The 20,216-nt window shown below is 46.0% G+C and overlaps 1 protein-coding gene across 2 annotated transcripts in view; it reads right to left on the bottom strand.

The window, feature by feature from the left end:
- Window positions 1-20,216, bottom strand: part of C5HXorf58 (chromosome 5 CXorf58 homolog) — a 125,999-nt gene that overhangs the window by 87,896 nt on the left and 17,887 nt on the right. For both annotated transcript variants that reach the window (XM_029603413.1, XM_029603414.1), the window contains exons 4-5: window positions 14,532-14,626; window positions 8,513-8,624 (exon numbers count right to left, since the gene is read on the bottom strand). In XM_029603413.1, coding sequence (XP_029459273.1) covers window positions 8,513-8,624; window positions 14,532-14,626 — 207 coding nt within the window. The remainder of the gene's footprint in view (window positions 1-8,512; window positions 8,625-14,531; window positions 14,627-20,216) is intronic.

Genomic DNA, 20,216 nt, shown 5'->3' with positions numbered 1-20,216 from the left:
CAGCAACGATTTTAAAACATACGTGCATATATGTGCGTACAAGTGCATATGTTTTAAAATCGGCTATTCGCGCTTACATGTGCGCACGATTTCATATTGACACACACATTTGTGCACAGATGTTGCCTCGCTCATGTAAGTGGGGGAGAATTTACTAGATGTGCGCCGACGCAATTACCTCTTTTCTATTTCATTCCCAGTTTGCCCCAGTAAAGGAGAGGACCTTCCTAACCCCCTAGCTAACTCGTCTCCCTTACATATATATATAAACATAGAAATGACGGCAGAAGAAGACCAAACGGCCCATCCAGTCTGCCCAGCAAGCAGTTACGTTTGGCCTTTATAAGTAACTTTCTGTTCTATTTCCCTTCCACCCCCCGCCATCGATATAGATAGCAGTGCTGGTGCTGCATCTAAGTGAAGTATCTAGCTAATTGTTTAGGGGTAGTAACCGCCATAATAAGCAAGCTACTCCCACGCTTGTTTACCCAGCCTGTGCAATTCAGTCCTTTTTATCTTATTAGCCCAGACCTTTAAAACCCCGCTGACTACCCTTTTTTTTATTTCACAACTTACATGCCGTACATAGCAGAAGTAAAGTTTCGCAGTAGGAGACCCTACTATGCGCTTGTGCGCGTAAAAACCTATACACATACTTCATGGTAAAGACCTGGGCCACCCATGTCCCATCCATGCTCTGCTCACACCCCTTTTTGCAAAAAAAAAAAAAAAAGTGTGTGTACCGGGAGATACACACGTAATTGTGCGGTTTTTAAAATCCACCCAGCATGCGCCGGGCCAAGTCACGCACATCTCTCAAGGCTTTGGCATGCATAGAGCTTTTAAAATCGACCAGAAAGTAAACAAGCTACAAGACTTGGTTCTCCATATACTCAAATTTTCCATAACAAAGTAGGTTTGAAAACCCATCCTCAATTTCTACCAAACATTTTCTCTCAATTTCATTCAAATCAACCCATTGTCTTGCCAGCATTTTTTCCAGGATCACACATGCTAATAAGGGCTAACAGGCTCTTCATACATTGAACTGTAGAATAGTTTTGTTATTCTATTTAGAAAGAATGAAGTCCTACAGAAAGTCTCCACATCTGTTTGTTGCTTTTAACTGTTGGGTTTGTGGCATATGGTGGACTCTTGGTTGAAGTGGTGATGTCTCCTCCCATGGGGAGGGGACCCGTGGGGAACCACAGTGATAGGCTAGACTCTAGTAAGCAGACACTGAGGAGAAAGCTTTATTGTACTGCTGATGTAAGTTGAATCTTGCTTCAAGGAAGGAATAGTACTGGAGGCCAGCAATATCACAGTAAGCTCAGACAGTCTCTATAGATGATGGTCTCACCCGGATGTAGCAAGGTTGGGTAGTGTTCCGCAGAGTGGGGTAAGCCGAACCTGAAGGGTGGAATAAGGAGAGCTGGAGCGTAGCGATACTCACAGAGTGGCAGAACTGGTAACTTTCTTGGTAGAAGAATGGAGAGAGGGACCAGAGATCCGAGGTGCAGGATTCCCTGAGCAGGCTAGGCCCTCGAGGAGCGAGTACCTAGGAGCGCCGAAGGATCCTGGAAGAAAGTAGATAGGACCCCCAAGGAGTGGGTGTCCAGGTTAGGTAGTTGAACCCCGAAGGGCAGATAGAAGCAAGAGGCCCCCGAGGAGCGGGTACCCAGAGCTTCTGTAGGAGCGAGTTACCACGGAGGGTAGAGAAGAATCCAAGCAAGCAGCTTAGAAGCGGTCAGAGTAGCAAAACCGAAGTCCTTGCTAACTCGTTGGGCTATAGTGGAGCGGATGTTAAAATACCCGGAGATATTGACGTCATGCGATGGGGACGCTCCCGAGGTTCCCGCCATGACGTATTCAAAAGTGTAGGTGGCGCGCGCCTAGGAGGCCTCAGGAAGAACCAGGCAGTGGCGGATGGGGATGCCCATGCTGTGTCAAAGACGCCAAGGGATTCAGCAATCAGCACCGGAGGCAGCCATCCTTCCCAGGGAGGAGGAAAAGGGTAGAAGAGAGGTGAGGCAGAGCGGTCGCAGCCATCTGCAACCGACGGACGCAACATTAACCCAGTCAAACAGGGTTCCTCAGATAAAAGGAGAACTTTCAACTTGGATATCTGATTGCATCTCCTGCTGTTACAATCAATCAGGACACCATTTCTAAGGTAACGTGAAGGCCCATCAAGTAGCCAGGTTTACGGCAGCTTTCTTAGCCCATCTTCGCTCTGCCTCCATAGAAGATATATGCAAGGCTGCTACTAAGTCTTACATCTATACCTTTACTGCTCATTATTGTCTAGAAATGCACATCAAGATGGCAGTTTTGGACAGGCAGGACTAAACAGCTTACTTAATTGATTCCTTCAACTCTCCCCCAACCTTTTGAAAATGTGGGTTGCATGTTATACATGTTATTTATATTATAAAAGCACAATATGGTCCATATTCAGCCACTATGTGGCTTGGCTAGTTAGCCAAACAAACTTATTTGGTTAACTAGTGCTATATATTCAGTGGTGTGAATATACCTGGCTATAAAGTTAGCCGGATAAGTTTATCTACTATGGGCCGACTAGGGTTGGCCGGATAAGTCATCCGGCTAACTCAGCTCCTCCCAGTTTTGGCCTTGGAACACCCCTAACTAATCCAGCTAAATTTTCATTTAGCTGAATAACCTCTCAGTTATCCAGCTACGGTAAATGCTTTTGAATGTGGACCTCAATAAGTCTTTTCCATGCAACCCTTAGCTTGGGAGTCCCTACTGTTGCACTGGAGGTGGACTCTTGGGCAGAGGTTGGGTCCCCACCGTTGGCAGGCAAAGAGGGCTGATGGACAGAGGCCGGCTGGCGCTTCACCAATACCAGCCCTCGTTCCCTGTGGGTTGAGCCTTTGGGTGCCGGGGTCAGCTGGACTTAGGTGGCCTCCGTCAGTGGTCGTTGATGGATGGATCGAGGTCAGCCCAGAGGCAGCAACTAGTGTAGTGATCAGTCTGTACTGGACAAGGGGGAGTCCCGGAGACCCGGGCGCCAATAGGAACACAGTCTGACAGAAGGCACCCGAGCAAGAGCAGAGGTCAAACCAGGTTAGCAATCCAAAGGAGAGACAAAAGGAACAGGAACTCAGGAACAAGGAAACAGGAACGAAGGCAATCAGGATCAGGAACCAGGAACAGGAGAAGCAATGAGCACTCGACTAGCGAGGGGACTTGTTGCAAAGGCAATTTGAGAGAACGGAGCCTGGGCTTATATGCCGGAGCTCAGCCTATGTCAACATCTGGGGCTGCGGCCAGGTTCCCGCCGCGGGCCCTATTAAAGGATCAGCTGTGCACGCGCGCGCCTACGGAGGGGCGCAGCGCTGGTCGGGATGGCATCTCTCTGCGGCCCACGCGGAGAGGTCCGACGCGAAGTATCAGGAACTGTAGCAGAGCCGGAGGCCCCAGGGGTGGCCTGAGGACGGAGCCGGCAGCCCACAGCTGCCAGAGACGAGGGACCAGATGCCGGATCACTTTGAGAGAGGTAAGGGGGCTGAGCCGCAGGTTTGCCGTGGCCAGTGCGCGTAACACCTACTTGTGTGGCTGAATACTATGTTGCTTTTCCACAGAAAAAGCAAAGTTACTTACCTATAACAGGTGTTCTCTATAGTCTGGACAAATCAGTCACACAATCCAAACCTCTTTCCCTTAGAATTGAAGGTCAGCTTGCTAAGAAGACTTAGGAGACTTGCATAATGGCAGCAGCTGTGCAGGAAGGTCCATGCATACTGAGAAAGATCTTCTTGGTCTTCTAGCCTCTGAGACAGCTATCTGCCTTACTGGTATTGAATGACATCACCCCACTTGCGTGGCTGATTTGTCTTGCTTTCTACACAGAACACCTGTTACAGATAAGCAACTTTGTTTTATCCACAGGAAAGTCAGGTTTATTAGAAATAAGTGATACAAGACACTGAATGGACTTCTAAGGATTTTAGTCCTCCCCAGACTAAAGGCAGACACTTTCTTTAACAGTCTACTCTAGATTGTGGAAAGTAGATTCTCCCCTGTTGACATGAAGCAGTAGGCAACTGACAATTAAGATGGAATGCTGACACTACCTTAAGCAGAAATTCTGGATATGTGTTGAGTAACACATTGTCTTTGTAAAATCTGGTATAAGGTGGATAAGTTATTAGAATCTGTAGTTAGTGTCTCTGCACTGAACATTAGTAGTAGTAATTTTGTGTGGCACAGCAGCAACTAGGCCATATTGGAACAATCACATGGTTAAAGACTCTGGATTGAAGTAATTGGCAGGAAGATACATACCAATGTTGGTATATCATCTCACAGAAGTTGAATGATTTAAACTGGAAAACTGGCGCTTATCCCAGAAATATAAGAACTAGATCAACTATTGGGGATCTGACAGGTACTTGTAACACAGACTGGCCACTGTTGGAGATAGAATGCTGGGCTCGATGGACCTTGGTCTGACCCAGCATGGCTCTTCTTATGTTCTTAGGTGCTTTCATTAGCTAGGTGAGAAACACACTGAAGTCCAATGAGGACAGGGTATGATGGTTGGTTTCAAAGACCTCATACCCTGTATGAACCCAGCAACTAGAGGGCAGACAAAAGCTGGTTTTCCTCCACAGGTTTGTAGAAAATGTAAAAATAAGTGATTTCTCTGAAGCTAGATTCTGAGATGCACAGAAGCAGGTCGTGCCTGGGGCAGGAAAATGTATTGAGGAACTTGCTCTTCTTCAAAATAAATAATCTCTATTTGAATTCATGTGGTCCCCTTGTTGGGATTTCCTGTTGAAGGATCTGCTTGTTGCATCTACCCATGTAACAATCAGGCAGAAGCACAAGTGATTCTGCAGAATGATTTTCTAGTGCAGAGGTGGCCAACTGGATATTCATAATGAAAATGCATGAGATTTACAGGCACTGCCTCCACTGTATGCAAATATATCTCATACATACATAGCAAGGTTTAAAAGAGGTTTGGACAAGATACTAGAGAAAAAAATCTATAACACATTAATAGCTAGGCAAACTAAGGAAAGCTATTGCTATCCCCGGGACTAAACAGATCTACTTTTTGGGATACGCCAGGTCCTTGTGACCTGGATTGGCCACTGTCAGAGACAAGATGCTGGGCTTGATGGTCTGACCCAGCATCACATTTCTTATGTTCATAGGTTCATTATGGATATCCATAATTAATTATTTAATTAATTTAATTAGAAATGTTCTTTGTATTAGACCAGGGGTCGGGAACCAATGGCTCGCGAGCCAGATGTGGCTCTTTTGATGGCTGCATCTGGCTCGCAGACAAATCTTTAATAAAAAAGTAAAAATCTAATAAAACCCCCACCCTCCTGACGCCCCCCAAGACCTCCAAAATTAATTTACTACAAACCCCCCCCCCCCAAGACCTGTCAAAAGTCCCTGGTGGTCCAGCGGGGGTCCAGGAGCGGTCCGGGAGCGATCTCCTGGACTTGGGCTGTCGGCTGCCAGTAGTCAAAATGGCGCCGACGGCCCTTTGCCCTCACTATGTCACTGGGGTCGACCAATGGCGGTGGTAGCCCCTGTGACATAGTAAGGGCAAAGGGCCGTCGGCTGCAAATGGCGTTCATGGCTCTCTCAGCCAAAAAGGTTCCCGACCCCTGTATTAGACTATGGAAATTTATTTCCTGCTATTCTGTTTAATGTAAACCGGTATGATTTACATCGGATGTAAGAATGTCGGTATATAAAAATTAAAAATAAATAAATAAATAAATATCCTGAAAATCAGGCCTATTTGTGGCTCCTGAAAACTGGAGTTGATCATCCCTGTCCCAGTATATAGTTATAAGCTCTTAACAATTCAAGTAATACTTAGATCCTGCTATAGTATAGATATACCACAACACAAGATCTCCAACTGAGCAACAAATACAGCAGTATAATATTAGGGCAGTAATGATTACTTTTTAAGAACTAGAGACAACTTTTACAACATACCATACTATATTATGCTTAATATATTAGCAACACGTATAAATCTATAACTTGATCTAGGGATACTTTTAATCAATTCTCTTAAGCCTCACTTTATGGCTGATCATACTCTGCCTTGCAGCTTTTGCAAAATGTAAGAACAGTGGACCCTTGTGCTGTGGCGTGGTTGATGAAGCCTAATAGATGAACCCACTAGGCACATGCCAATAGCTGGTGAACATGTGCTAGACAGGGACAAGCCTGGAGCTTCACCTATATCAGCCCCACAGGTTGAGCCTTTGGGTTATAGGGGCCAGCAGGGCTTAGGCAAAAGTCCCCCAGAGCATACAGAGTAAGAGAGTCTGGGGCTGGGCCAAGATCAGGACAGGCAGTGGTCAGACAATTATCAGGAGAAGGCCAGAGGTCAGAGCAGGCAGCAAGCGAGAGAGTCAACACCAGGCAGACAGGAGAGCGACCGGGACAAAGGAAGGCTGTAATGAATCCATTAATGGTGGTCCCTGAGAGCTAAGGAATGGTTGGCACAGCCTAGCAGGTGAACCCACGAGGCCCACTCCGCCAGCTGGCGGACACACCCTGTGACAGGACTGGCTAGAGCTTCATGTTTACCAGCCGCCTCCCTCGCAGGTTGAGTCCTTGGATTCTGGGGGCCGGCAGGTCTTAGGTGGATCCCTAGGGTGGTGGCGAGAACCAGAGTCCAAGGACAGGTTAGGGTTAGGGTCATGGCAGGCAGCAAACAATGTAAAGCAGTAGACAGGCCGGAGGTTGGGACAAGCAGCAGATAAGGCAAAGTCGGGTCCAAAGCAGAAGGTCAGGTCCAGACAGCAATCAAGGAATGGTCAGGGTCCAACCAAGGTCAGAATCCAGGAAGTCAAGTCGAGGGAGATAGAACAAGACAAGGACCAAGACAGGACAGGATCAAACAACAACTAGGAAAGCCTGGCAAGTCGGACAAGGTCGAAGCAAGGCAGACAGAACAAACAGGAGCACGGGAACAAGGCAGGAACACTGGAACATGGAAGCATGGCAAGGAACAGGAACACAGGAACAAAGCAACACGCATAGAGAGCAAAGACTCTTCTGGGGACCTGTTGCTGAGGCAAGGGATGAAGGCTTTCATGGGTTTAAATACCCTGAGGTGAATGATGTGTCAGAGTGTGACTCCTTCAGGTTCCTGCCAAGGCGCCCTTTTATGTGCATGCGCCTACAACAGGTGCCAGCGGGGAGCATGATGGCGGCATACATTGGTGGCATTCCACTGCAAAGAGGAGCCAGGAGCCTGGTGAGTGAGGTGGCACGTAGGGGTATCCCATGTGCCTCGGAGCGTAACAAAAGCTAGACACGGGATGGGACAGGACAGACTGGGCAAAGTAAGGCTGGATGGACAAGGCAAGGCAGGCTGGAACAGGAAGCAGGGCAAAATCAGGAACACAGGAGCAACATGCACTGCAATCAAGCAGGAGAACCTGTTGCTGAGGCAAGGTTACGGAGCACAGCTGGGAAGTGGTGATATTCAGTCACTTGATATCATCAGAGCACACCAGCCAGGCTGTTTTCCACTGTGGGGCCTACAAAGGGTGCTGCGCCACATGCGTGCACACACCTAAGAGAGTGGTGATGCTGGTAGCATCTGTTAGGGCTGCCGGCTGCAGCCTCCCACACCCGGGCGCTCCTCCTTACCGTCGCAGCGCGGCGTCCTCCACCTCCGGGTCGCCTGCTGCAGTGGCTAGCCACATTGGGGGCGCCGTCCCTGGCTCCTCTCTCCCTCCGTCTTGGCAGGCCCGTCCGCCCAGGCCCTCCCGACGCGCAGCCGTCCCTGACGCGGGCCCCTCCCCCTCTGGGTCTTCTTAGGCCTGCGCGCGCTTTCCTGCTTTTTATTTAAAGGGACCACGGCAGGAAATTGCCATGACTCCTCCTCTGTGCCCTGCCCAGCCTTTTACCACTTAAGGCAAGGTCAGGCTCCCAGACCTTGCCTTGGCTTCTGCTCTGGCTCCTGTTTCCGGTTTCCTCTGCGGAGGATTGCTCTTGTTCCTGTAATCCTGTATTTCTGTCTTCCTGGTTCCAACCTTGGACTGGATATCGGCATCTCTCTGGCATCGGACTCTGGATTGGCTATCAGCGACTCTCCGGCTTCTGACTTCGGACTGGCTATTCGCGACCCTTGGGCTTCTAATCTTGGACGATTCCGCTGACACTCCCATTCTCGTCACAGGGGCCCACCTAAGACCAGCCAGCCCCTAAACCCAAGGGCTCAATCTGCGGGGAACGGGGTTGGTATTGGCGAAGCTCCAGCACTAACCCGGCCTCGCCTTCCGATGGTGGGGACCTACGGGGGTTCATCCTCGCAGGTAGCGCCAACTCCACCTCGGGCAAGGGGTCCACCAGCCTCGTCGCAACAGCATCATGGCAGTGTTCTTGCTGTTTCGGAGGCAACTGTGTCCTGGATGGCAAACGTTATACAAGATGGTTGTTCAAAATTTATTTGTTGTTCTTATTGTTAAAATAAGAAAGCATAAATCACCTCACTTGATGGATTTAGAGCTCTTTTCCCATTAATGTATTGGTTCCCATGACTTCCTTTGTGGTGAAATATCTTAAACACAATGAATGGTGGAAATTCATGACCAGCAAACCTACAGGAATAAAAGGAGAGTTTAGTTAATTTTCTAAAGCAAGAACAGAGCAGACACATGTAAGTGAAGCTCACATATTGTGACATTTGTCACCCGATGTTCTTCTAGCAAAGTACTAAAGTCACTTCAAATAAAAATGTAAATAAACGTAAGAGGACATTTTTAGCTTTCTTCATTTTTAGCACACACTCGGGAGTAATGATAGCAGGGAAAGCTAAAATAAATCTACCTTATAAATGGCCTGTGACCGACGGCCCGCAAATGCGCAGTAGAGCGCAGCTCTACTGCGCATGTGCGGGCAAGGACGTTGGTCAGAAAAAAAAAATGGCGGTGGGGCCGCAGGAGCGGGAGGAGAAGCAGCGGCGCCGCGCGCGCGCGGTGCCGCTGCTTCTCCTCCCCAGATCTGCCGGCAGATCTCGGGGGGGGGGGTGTCACTCCCGCGCCCCCCCCCCCCGAGATCTGCCGGCAGGAGCGGGAGGAGAAGTAGCGGCACCGCGCGCGCGCGGCGCCGCTGCTTCTCCTCCCGCTCCTGCCGGCAGATCTCGGGGGGGGGGCGCGGGAGTGACACCCCCCCCCGAGATCTGCCGGCAGATCTGGGGAGGAGAAGTAGCGGCACCGGCAGGAGCGGGAGGAGAAGTAGCAGTGCTACTTCTCCTCCCGCGCCCCCCCCCCCCGAGATCTGCCGGCAGATCTGGGGAGGAGAAGTAGCGGCACCGGCAGGAGCGGGAGGAGAAGTAGCACTGCTACTTCTCCTCCCCAGATCTGCCGGCAGATCTCGGGGGGGTCACTGCCGCGCGCGCGGGAGTGACCCCCCCCCCCCCCCCCGAGATCTGCCGGCAGGAGCGGGAGGAGTTAATGGAGCCGGGTGAGGGTTGCGGGAAGTCGCGCTTACGGCGCCGGGAGGAAATGGAGGTGGGTGAAGGGAGGGACTGAGTGGGAGGGAGGGAGAGGGGGACTGAGTGAGTGGGAGGGAGGGAGAGGGGGGACTGAGTGGGAGGGAGTGAGGGAGAGGGGGGACTGAGTGAGAGGGAGGGTGGGGAGGAGTGGGGGAGGGGGGTGGTGAAGAGTGAGGGGAGAGAGAATGAGGGGGAGGTGAGAGACAGAGGGATGTAGCCCGTTTTAACGGGCTTTACGGCTTGTGTAATATCAAAGGAGTCACTGTTTTATGTTGCAGCATAATCTACAGCTGACACTGCCTTTGGCTCTGCTGACTAAAGAAGGAAGGCAGTTAGATGGATACTGACCCAGTATTTACTGTATTTGTGCATTATTTATGTCTTTGTCATTATTTTATGAATTTTTCTTTTTGGTTAGACCTCCTAGAAATTTTTGATTTGTGGCATATAAGTTTTAAATAAATAAATAAATAAATAAATAAATAAAGTCTGCAATGTTTGACATACAACACACATCATCTGTCACAAATGTATATGCATGCATCTGTTTTACATACCTGCCTTACACATTTATTATATCTAACCCTATAGACTAATGGGTTTGCTCTAATGCCCATGTACTGCTGGCATTAATGCATGCTATTAGTTTGTGTGTCAGCATTACTGCTAGTTCCCAGATGGTAACTCTGTAAACCGATGTGATGTACCCACTAACGTCGTATAAAAAAAGCTTCACATAAATAAATAAATAGATAAATAGACAGATAGATAAATAAATAAATAAATAACTCTAACATGAATGTAAATGAGGGCATAATAATCAAAGGATTCCTAAGGCTTTTTATGGGGGGATGGGGTTTGGGAGTAATTAGGCCTGAAGACCTATTTTGAGTTCTGAGGGAAGAGTGTATGATGGCCTGAAGGGTCATTTTGAATTCAGGGAGGCTGGGCTTGAGGGTTATGGGACCCAGAAGCCTATTTTAAGTTGACTATTGCACATCATTGTACTAAGGATTGCCAACGACTAGCCTTAGATACTACACTTAACTAAAAAATATGGCAACTAAGCTGCTTTTTGGGGGAAAAAGGAATGATCCTGCTAGCTTGCACGGACTCCTGGTTGAAACCAGACTAAAGTTTCAAGTTCTTGCTTTAATTGTCCAGTGCCTGAATTCAAGTTACTTGGTTGACCTGTTGATATGTTATGGGCCTCTAAGGGCCCTAAAATCACCACAACGCTTACTGTTCACTGTACCATCTCTCACTGCTATCAAGCTCTCTTTTACTAGACCTGTGGCATTTAGCTATTTCACACCAACAATCTGAAATTCTGTTCCGCTTGAATTATAGAATGGAAAAAAGCTACTTGAGCATCAGAAATAAGGCCAATACTTGGCTTTCTGACCAAGTGTTTATTGTACCATAGGCTATTAGATCAAATTAATCATATGAGGTCCTTATTTAATATGGCTCAGATCAAGTTACAGGATTGAGATTCTGATTTGTGACTTCTATATAAATAAAAATGTTAAATAGTTTGGACAAAATCGCTAATCTCAGAAACCACTGAACCGATTGCTTTCAAATTTGGACACAACCTTCATTTCGCATACAGGAAGGTTCGTCTGTACTTACATTACAGATATGTCACACATGTGACAGGTAAAATAGGTTTAAAAATTTTTTCGAGAAAACAGCGACATCTGCTGGACGTAAGCGCCATCTGTTACACATAAGAACATAAGAACATAAGAAAATGCCACACTGGGTCAGACCAAGGGTCCATCAAGCCCAGCATCCTGTTTCCAACGGTGGCCAATCCAGGCCATAAGAACCTGGCAAGTACCCAAAAACTAAGTCTATTCCATGTAACCATTGCTAATGGCAGTGGCTATTCTCTAAGTGAACTTAATAGCAGGTAATGGACTTCTCCTCCAAGAACTTATCCAATCCTTTTTTAAACACAGCTATACTAACTGCACGAACCACATTCTCTGGCAACAAATTCCAGAGTTTAATTGTGCGTTGAGTAAAAAAGAACTTTCTCCGATTAGTTTTAAATGTGCCCCATGCTAACTTCATGGAGTGTCCCCTAGTCTTTCTACACTAATCATTTCGCCAGTCCAGGTCCACGTTTCACTTCCATTTTAACACATTTGCACACTTTTTTCGCCAGAAGATAATTATTTCCTTTACAGATAAAATACACCTACCCCCCTCCTCACACCCTCCACACACATGCCAAATTGATTTACTTCCCACAGCCTCCCAACACACACAAAACCACCCTCCTCACACCCCTCACACACATGCCAAATTGATTTACTTCCCACAGCCTCCCAACACACACAAAACCACCCTCCTCACACACCCCACACACATGCCAAATTTATTTACTTTCCAGGCCCTCACAACACACACAAAACCTGACAGAAGTCCGGGAGGCTCCAGCAGGAGGCCAGGACCGGTCCAGGACACATCTCCTGCACTATGGCTGTCGGCTGCCAGCAATCAACATGGCGCCAACGGCCCTTTCCCTTACTATGCCACTCGGGGACACCAATGGCGGCAGTAGCCCATGTGACATAGTAAGGGCGAGGGCCCCTCGGCGCCATTTTCAGGACTGGCAGCCGGCGGACCTTTGCCCTTACTATGTCAGAGGACCCACCGTTGCCATTGCTCCACCCCACTGACATAGTAAGGGCAAAGGGCCGTCGGAACCCGTTTCAGTACTCGCAGCCGATGGACCAACGCCAATACATTGCTCCCGGGCCGCTGCTGAATGCCCGTTCCACCGACTGACATTTTTATCAGGTCTCGGGGGGTCTGGAGGGTGGGGATGAATTTATTGCGAACATCTTGGGGTGGGGTCACGAGGGGGGAGGTTTCATTCATTCAGCAACTCTGGGGGGGGGGGCAGGGGGGGGGGGGCTACTGTTTTTCGCAGGGCTGGGGGAGGGGGGGCAGGAGAGTGTGGGGTGGTTAGTTTAAGAGAACTTTTCTCATAGGGTTATTTTTTGGGGGAAGGCGGAGGTTCACACACAAATACATACACTAAACTTCCACGATCTCGGGAACACACCAAAATAGCCCTCCCCAGACCACAAAACAAATTTGGAAGTGCAAATTTGGTTAGGCACTCCCCTATTTGGCTACATAACGCGCACAGACGCCCAGGGACAGACCACATGTAGCACCAACAATTTAAATTTCCCAGGTCTTGGGAGGGGGCAGGAGAGTGGGGGGTTATTATTTGATTTAAAGGGATTGGGGTTTTTTTTTTGGGGGTGGGGGGGTTCCCACAGAAATAGAAAGACAAAGGTTTTCTGATCTGAAGGGTAGGCAATAGGCGGGGGGAGGTGACAGTGAGGGGAGGGAGAATGAGGGGGGAGGTGAGCGTGAGGGGAGAGAGTTGGAGTGGGGACAGGGGAGGGAAGGGGGGGTGAGTGACCAAGGGGAAGGAGGATGAGTGACTGAGGTAAATGAGCAAGGGGAAGGGGGAGGGAGGGTAAAGAACCTGACTCTGCCACTGCAACGCGTGGCCGGGTACCGCTAGTCTTATATAATTTTATTATAGTTTATGCTTATTGATTTTGGAAGACCTTAAAAGAAAAAGCAGAGTTGCTTACCTGTAACAGGTGTTCTCACAGGACAGCAGGATGTTAGTCCTCACATATGGGTGACATCATCAGGATGGAGCCCAATCACGGAACACTTTTGTCAAAGTTTCTAGAACTTTGACTGGCACCTACTGGGCATGCCCAGCAATGCACTGACCCTGCATCCAGCAGGGGTCCCCCTTCAGTCTCATATTATAGTAAAAATGTATGAGCGAAAAAATAAAAGAAGAAAACGTAAACGAACCCAACTCTGCGGGGTGGCGGGCGGGTTTCATGAGGACTAACATCCTGCTGTCCTGTGAGAACACCTGTTACAGGTAAGCAACTCTGCATTAGCAGCACAAAGTCTGAAGAAAAAGATGATTCCGACAAAGAGGAAGTCTCCCCCGGGCTATTCTCCTGCAATTGAGAGGCAGCTCCCCCCGGGGCGCCCCCCCACCCTGGGCAGCAGCTGCTGTGGAGAGAGCGTGGGAGGTAGCGGCCCATCCCCCAGTGCTGACCATGTGGCTTCCCTGAAGGAGCCTAAAATGGCCGCCGTTCCTGCACTGAGCGCAAACGGATCTTCACTGTCTGCAGCACCCGGTCCGGCGCGCGACGGTGAACGCGGCACCCGAATCCGGCCCCCCCGACCGGGATCGGACGAACCTTCGCCGCCCGGCATGCATCCAGAACAAGGCCGTCGCGCGACACAAAGACCCCCGGGGCATCCTCCCCCCTCTGCCGGCAAACACAAGGACGCTGAAATAAAAGTAAAAGAAAAAAACGTGAACGAGGCAGCAGAGAGTCGGCGCGCACAGACCTGCAAAAACACTTTTTTTTTTTCCAACTTGCCGTTCGCTGTCCCTGGTACTGGACTCCTGCTCCAGTGGGGGGGATGGTCCCCTCAGAACCTTCCACCCCCCTGGGAGGCTCTCTCGAAGAGGGACTGGTCTTATTTTGTTTTTTAAAGAAACTAAAACTTCAAAGAAACTAACACTAACAAGGAACAAATCCTGACTAACACTAAACTACCAAAACTTCCCAAACAGGGATCCCAGAGGCTGTGGACTCTGCACCTGTACCATCTGCTGGAGACAGAGTAAGACTGAGAGGCTGTGGGTGGCACCCTGCTATATGTGGCAGAGCCCATCAAATCTTGCTCTGTCTCCATCTGCTAGTGCGGAGGCAAAACCCAGGTGTCTGGACTGATCTGGGTTCATACAGGGAACCTGCCTGTTTTCACATGGGTTGATACATGTATGCTTTTGTTCTAACTAATTAAATATATAGACTTATTAATGAGGAGCAAATGGGTCCCTTGATCCTGTATCCACAAACAAAAACAAATAATGAGGATACAAAAAGCACATATATTGCACTGATATACTATTAAGCACTTTTACTGTTCTTACCTGAATCTGATTTTACACTGCATACTAGGGTCCCTGATCAATTCTGCTTCCAAGGGACTCACAAGCCTTAGGATCTGATGGGTCACACAGTACTCCTGGAAGAAACATAAGAACTATGTGGTGAACTGCAGCACACTTGTATTTTTCAACTGTTGCTTATTTGTATATAACACTTAGACCAAGCTCAAAGCGGTTAACAAAAAATAAAAGCCATGAACTTTCTTAAAAAGAAATAAAACAAATACGAATACACCCATCTGCCAGGTTTCCAAAGATAGATCTTGATGGCCTATAAGTAAAGAATCACCTGAGCTAAAGAATTTCTAAGTGTTTGGGTAATTGCCAGGTTCTTGTGGCCTGGTTTGGCCTCTGTTGGAAACAGGATGCTGGGCTTGATGGACCCTTGGTCTGACCCAGCATGGCAATTCCTTATGTCCTTATGTTCTTAATATCAAATGCATCCTATTATGGTGTAAAGGTAAAAAATGTAACCAAATATATATACCTAACCAGTCCTGTATAACCAGCTTGATATTTCACAACTGTTGCTAGCCCTCAAGAGTTAAACGCCTACTGGAATACATGAGTTTTAACTATTTCCTAAAATTCTTGATACATGATATTAATCTCAACTGTTCAGGTAAGCTCTTCCAACCTACTCATCACCCAAGCAAGAGACTTAGGAGTAATAATTGACAATCGTCTGAATTTAAAATCATTCATCAACCAAACAACTAAGGACTGTTTTTATAAACTACAGGTACTGAAAAGGATAAAACCACTCCTTCACTTTCAAGATTTCAGAACGGTTCTTCAAGCAATAATCTTATCCAAGCTAGACTATTGTAATTCTATCTTACTAGGTCTGCCTTCATCTTCCACCAAACCTCTTCAGATGGTCCAAAACGCGGCAGCCAGAATACTGACAAACACGAGGAGGAGAGACCACATTACTCCCATCCTCAAAAACTTACACTGGCTGCCAATACATTTCAGAATTATTCATAAGTCCATCACCATTATCTATAAAGCCATCCATCACCATGCTCCACTTAACCTACAAATCCCGCTCAGACGACATACCTCTTCCAGACCCATTAGAGAAGCTTACAGAGGATCACTACATGTACCCCAAACCAAAACCACACAGCACCTAACATTTAGAGACCGGGCCTTCTCCACAGCAGGACCATCGATATGGAATTCCATTCCACCGGATCTTAGACAGGAACCTTGCCTTCCAACATTCAGAAAAAGGCTTAAGACTTGGTTGTTTAAACAAGCCTTTCCAGACCCTAAATTAATCTTAATTCAACAACTATAGACAGTCGCTTCAGAATATTGTAAATAATTACTCCTCTTTCTGTTAAATTTTCTAGCTTTTTCTTCTTCCCCCAGTTTTGAGCAGCCTTGTTTTATTGTAACTTCATTGTTTCTCTTCACTTGTTCCATGTTTCAAGTTCATTTTACACCCCTTGTTAATTGTAAACCAGCATGATGTGATTGTATCATGAATGCCGGCATAGAAAAACTTTAAATAAATAAATAAATAAATAAAAATAAATATACCAGGCCTGGTAAGGAAAACATTTTTTCTTGGGTTTCATCCAAGTGCATTGCCTTCAAGGAAGGGACTATGAGTAACCTCGATTGTGGTGAGCACAGTGCATGAGAAGGATTATAGATTCAGAGAGCAAAGCGCTAAGCCAGGGTGAATCAGTGTTTTCCAGCAATTTCGGTATTAACATAGCTGTTTTATATTTAATTCACCGTGAGATCAGGAGCCAATGGAGATTGTACAGTATTGAAGTGATATGTTATCTGATGCTTGAACCTATTAACACACAAGTGGTAGCATTCTGGGCAATTTGTAAGGCTGCAAAAAGGACATCTGAGTTACAAGAACAAAGGCCTGTGAACAGCAAGTCTGAAGCAAGGTATAAAATTCTTGTCCTTCCAATAATGGTTTTAATTAGCACAGGATCCTTAGTTTAAAGAAGGTCACTCTTAAACTGCATTTATTTGTAGGTGCACAGAAGGCCTTGAATCTAGAATGATTCTAAGACTTTTCAATTGTGATGAGATGGGAATCTGATGACCCTTGCAGGGGAAAACAGAGGGTTTGTTTCTGGCAGGATTTCTTTCCAATATCATGACTTCTCTCTTATCAACATTCAATAGAGTCTATAATTTTCTCCAAGACTGGACAGCAACCTACAAATCAGGGTCAAATAAATATTAAAAAGGGTGGCTGATTAAGGCTGACCCCTGTGGAACTCTAGTGTCAACCAAGCAGGATTCAAAAGACAGGATGTGAACCAAGATAGTACTTTCCCAGCAATCCCACATGCTCTTAAACAATGAACCAGAATATCATGGTTAAGAGTATCACATGCAGTGTATGCCACTGTTGTCTGTTCTATGCACACTTTCAATAAAAAATTTCAATTACAAAAAAAAAAGAGTATCGCATGCAGTGGAGATGTCTAAGAAAACAAGGACATCCCACGAAAAAGGGGGCAGGGGGACGAAGGGAGGGGTGGGCCTGCAAAAGGCTGCAGCCGTTCGCACCGCGGTGGTGCGATTTCGTCAGCTGCAGTGTGGCTGACTGCAACCTTTCACAGCAAATAGTGATACCGTAAAAGTTGTAGTTATTCACCGCACTACTGCCGGTGATAATGTTCCTCACATTATCGCCGGCCACGATGCCACGGCCGACTGCTCCCCCTCCCTGCCCCCTCCCCTCCAGCTAATTTAAATCCTATCGCACGTGAAAAGGCCCTTTTCGCATGCAATTGGGGTTTATCGCTTGCGATAAGGCCCTATCTGACGCGATAAACGTTTAGGGCCGGATTTTTAAAAGGTTACACACGCCGGGCCTATTGTGGAGTGATATTATCTTTTGTATGTCCTTCAGTTTCTGATCAATAAAATACAAATTTCAAAAAAAAAAAAATATAGGCCACAAGCTCACAGAAATAAAACCAATACAAAAATATTTCACAGTCTAGAAATAATATCAAACTATACTTCTTTGGGATTAAAAATAATTATGCAAATAAAATAACTATAGTACAGTTATGTGTAACCAGTAATTTTGTCACTCTGAGTTGCACTGTGTACATTGTTTCTGTGGAAGATGGTGAGATATTTTGTTTTATTACATCTCCCAGAATGAATGAGAAAAATATTATTACATCTGTATTTGTATTTTTATGCATCTAAGGCCAAAAAATACATTCTCTCTCACTTGCATCTAAGAATGGTTAGAAGTGTCTCTTTACGTTTTTGTTTCTTTTACAACAAACATTATTGATTTCTTAGTCCTTCTAATTTTTATTTTATTTATTATATTTTTAGATACCTTTATCTTTAGATTACTTTTAATTTTCGTCTTATGTACTTTATTTTACTTTCATCTGAATTTTAATTTGTGTCTGTTTTAACTAATTTTATTGTATTTCTCATTATCTCTTTGTTGTTTTAACTGTACACAGTCTAGATTGTTTTACAGATTGATGGTATATAAAATAAATAAAAAATAAATAAATAAATAAAAAGGCCCGGCAATGCGTGTAATGCCCCGGGACGCGTGTAAGCCCCGGGGCTTGCAAAAAGGGGTGGGGAGGGGGCGGGGCCCGAGGCTCCAGGCACAGTCGGCCAACGCGCGCAACTTACTTCAGCCCCAGGGCTGAAGTAAGTTTGGAAACAACAAAAAGAAAACAAAAAAGGTAGGGGGGAAAGGACGGGGGAGGTAGGGGAAGGGAAGGTGGGGTAGGGAAATTCCCTCTGAGGCCGCTCTGATTTCGTAGTGGCTTTGGAGGGAATGGGGGAAGGCAGCGCGGCCCGGTGCACACAAGCTGCACAATAATGCACCCCCTTGCGCGCGCCGACCCCGGATTTTATAACATGCGCGCACATCTCAGCATCGCCATGCCGTGAAACCGGAAGTAATTCTCTGAACTACATACCGCGACCACAGTTACTCTTTTATACTCAATACTAAATCGTAAATACTATTGTCCCTCCATTCTTTTGTATACCGAAGGGATAAAAATGATAATACATTATAAATGAAAAGTTAAAAAATTCTAACAATAAAAAATTCTTGTTTAAAAATGACAACACTCGGATTAGTGTAAAAACAAGTGTTTTGTGAAGCATTTGCAATATATAGCAATTTTAATTTTGAATTGCTTTCCTGCCTACTCCGCTCCCACTCCTGTGTTCCAGTCCCCACTTGCTGGCTTCTTCGGCTTGACTTCGGCTTCTCATCTGCTGCCCGCCTCGAACCTCTGGACCATCATCGACTCTTCTCGACTACTGTCTGCCCCGACTCGGATGGTTCACCACTCCTCTCCTGCTCTTGATCCACCTCCCGGCTATGAGTACCACTGCAGGCCTTCCTTCAGCGGTTCCATCTCTCACTCTAGTTGGCCCAAGGGTCCACGCTCTCAACAATAAGCGATTTTAAATTTTATCCACAGGAATTAGTTCACAAGGTAAGAAAGGCGCTCACCAGCATCTTATCAAATTGCTATCTTGGATCCACCCCCATCTTGGATCCCCAGAGTATATTGTTAAGGAATGTTAACTGTGTTTATATTTGCCTGTGATAGCATTTCTTAGTTAAAGAATAAAGAAAAATCTCATGCACAATGAGCAACTTAAGGCACAGTTGAATGTTTTTGAAACTGGGCTTGTGCTGCCCAGTAGGATTTAATTTTTTTTTTTTTTTTTTGGGGAAGCTGAAGTTGTACTGGTTGAATTAACTGATCAAGTTGATAATATATGCATGAGAGTGTATTTCTTAAATCATAGTGCTAATAATTTATAGAGTTTTGTAGAGTTTGGTTTATTAGCACAGTGAAGAATTTGTTATATTAGACAAGAAGTTATTTGTATGCAAATTGTTAATGCCCCTATTTCTGAATTAGAAATTTAGCTTCTTTCAGAACTATTGACCAATATGGTATCAATGCTATGAAAGGTTGTTATTCATACAATATGAATGGTTATGCTGACACCATGTTTCTGTTTATATTCACTGCAACAATGTAGAAACTTTAACATAACAAAGTGTCTAAAAAAGGAGAAATGAATGTAGTCTTTTAAACACCGTTGAGAAAGTTGGTCTGATCATCACAGGTAGATAAAACTGACATCTATTGATTTTTATGGCAACACAAACCATGCTGTATATATATATATTTTAATATACTAACATTTGATCTAAGATATCACATCAGTTTACATGCAGGTACTGTAGGTATTTCCCTATTCCCAGAGGGCTAATAATCTAAGTTTGTACCTGAGGCAATGGAGGGTAAAGTGACTTGCCCAAGGTCACAAGGAGCAACGGCGGGACTTGAACCCTAGTCTCCTGGTTTGTAGCCCACTCCTCTAACCACTAGGCTATTCCTCCTCCCTCACATATATGTCATATATGTCTGTGTATCTGGTATTTGTAAATTGTTCATATTATTTGGCATCTGTTTTGATTAATTTTTTTAAATTTTGATTTTATATGGTGTAAGTTTCTATTTATGTTTTTACATGTTTTAATATATATGTTTTATGATTGTTGTAGCCCCTGAGGCACCTGGATTACATGAGCGAAACTCGGCAAGAGTCAGGCTTTATTGTTCACCACACATTGCGATAATAAAGAATCCCTGGTTTCAC

Source organism: Rhinatrema bivittatum, chromosome 5 (assembly GCF_901001135.1).
Source record: "Rhinatrema bivittatum chromosome 5, aRhiBiv1.1, whole genome shotgun sequence".
NCBI lineage: Eukaryota > Metazoa > Chordata > Amphibia > Gymnophiona > Rhinatrematidae > Rhinatrema > Rhinatrema bivittatum.
Note: the sequence above shows the minus strand (reverse complement) of the source record. Positions and strands in the feature narration are given on the sequence as shown.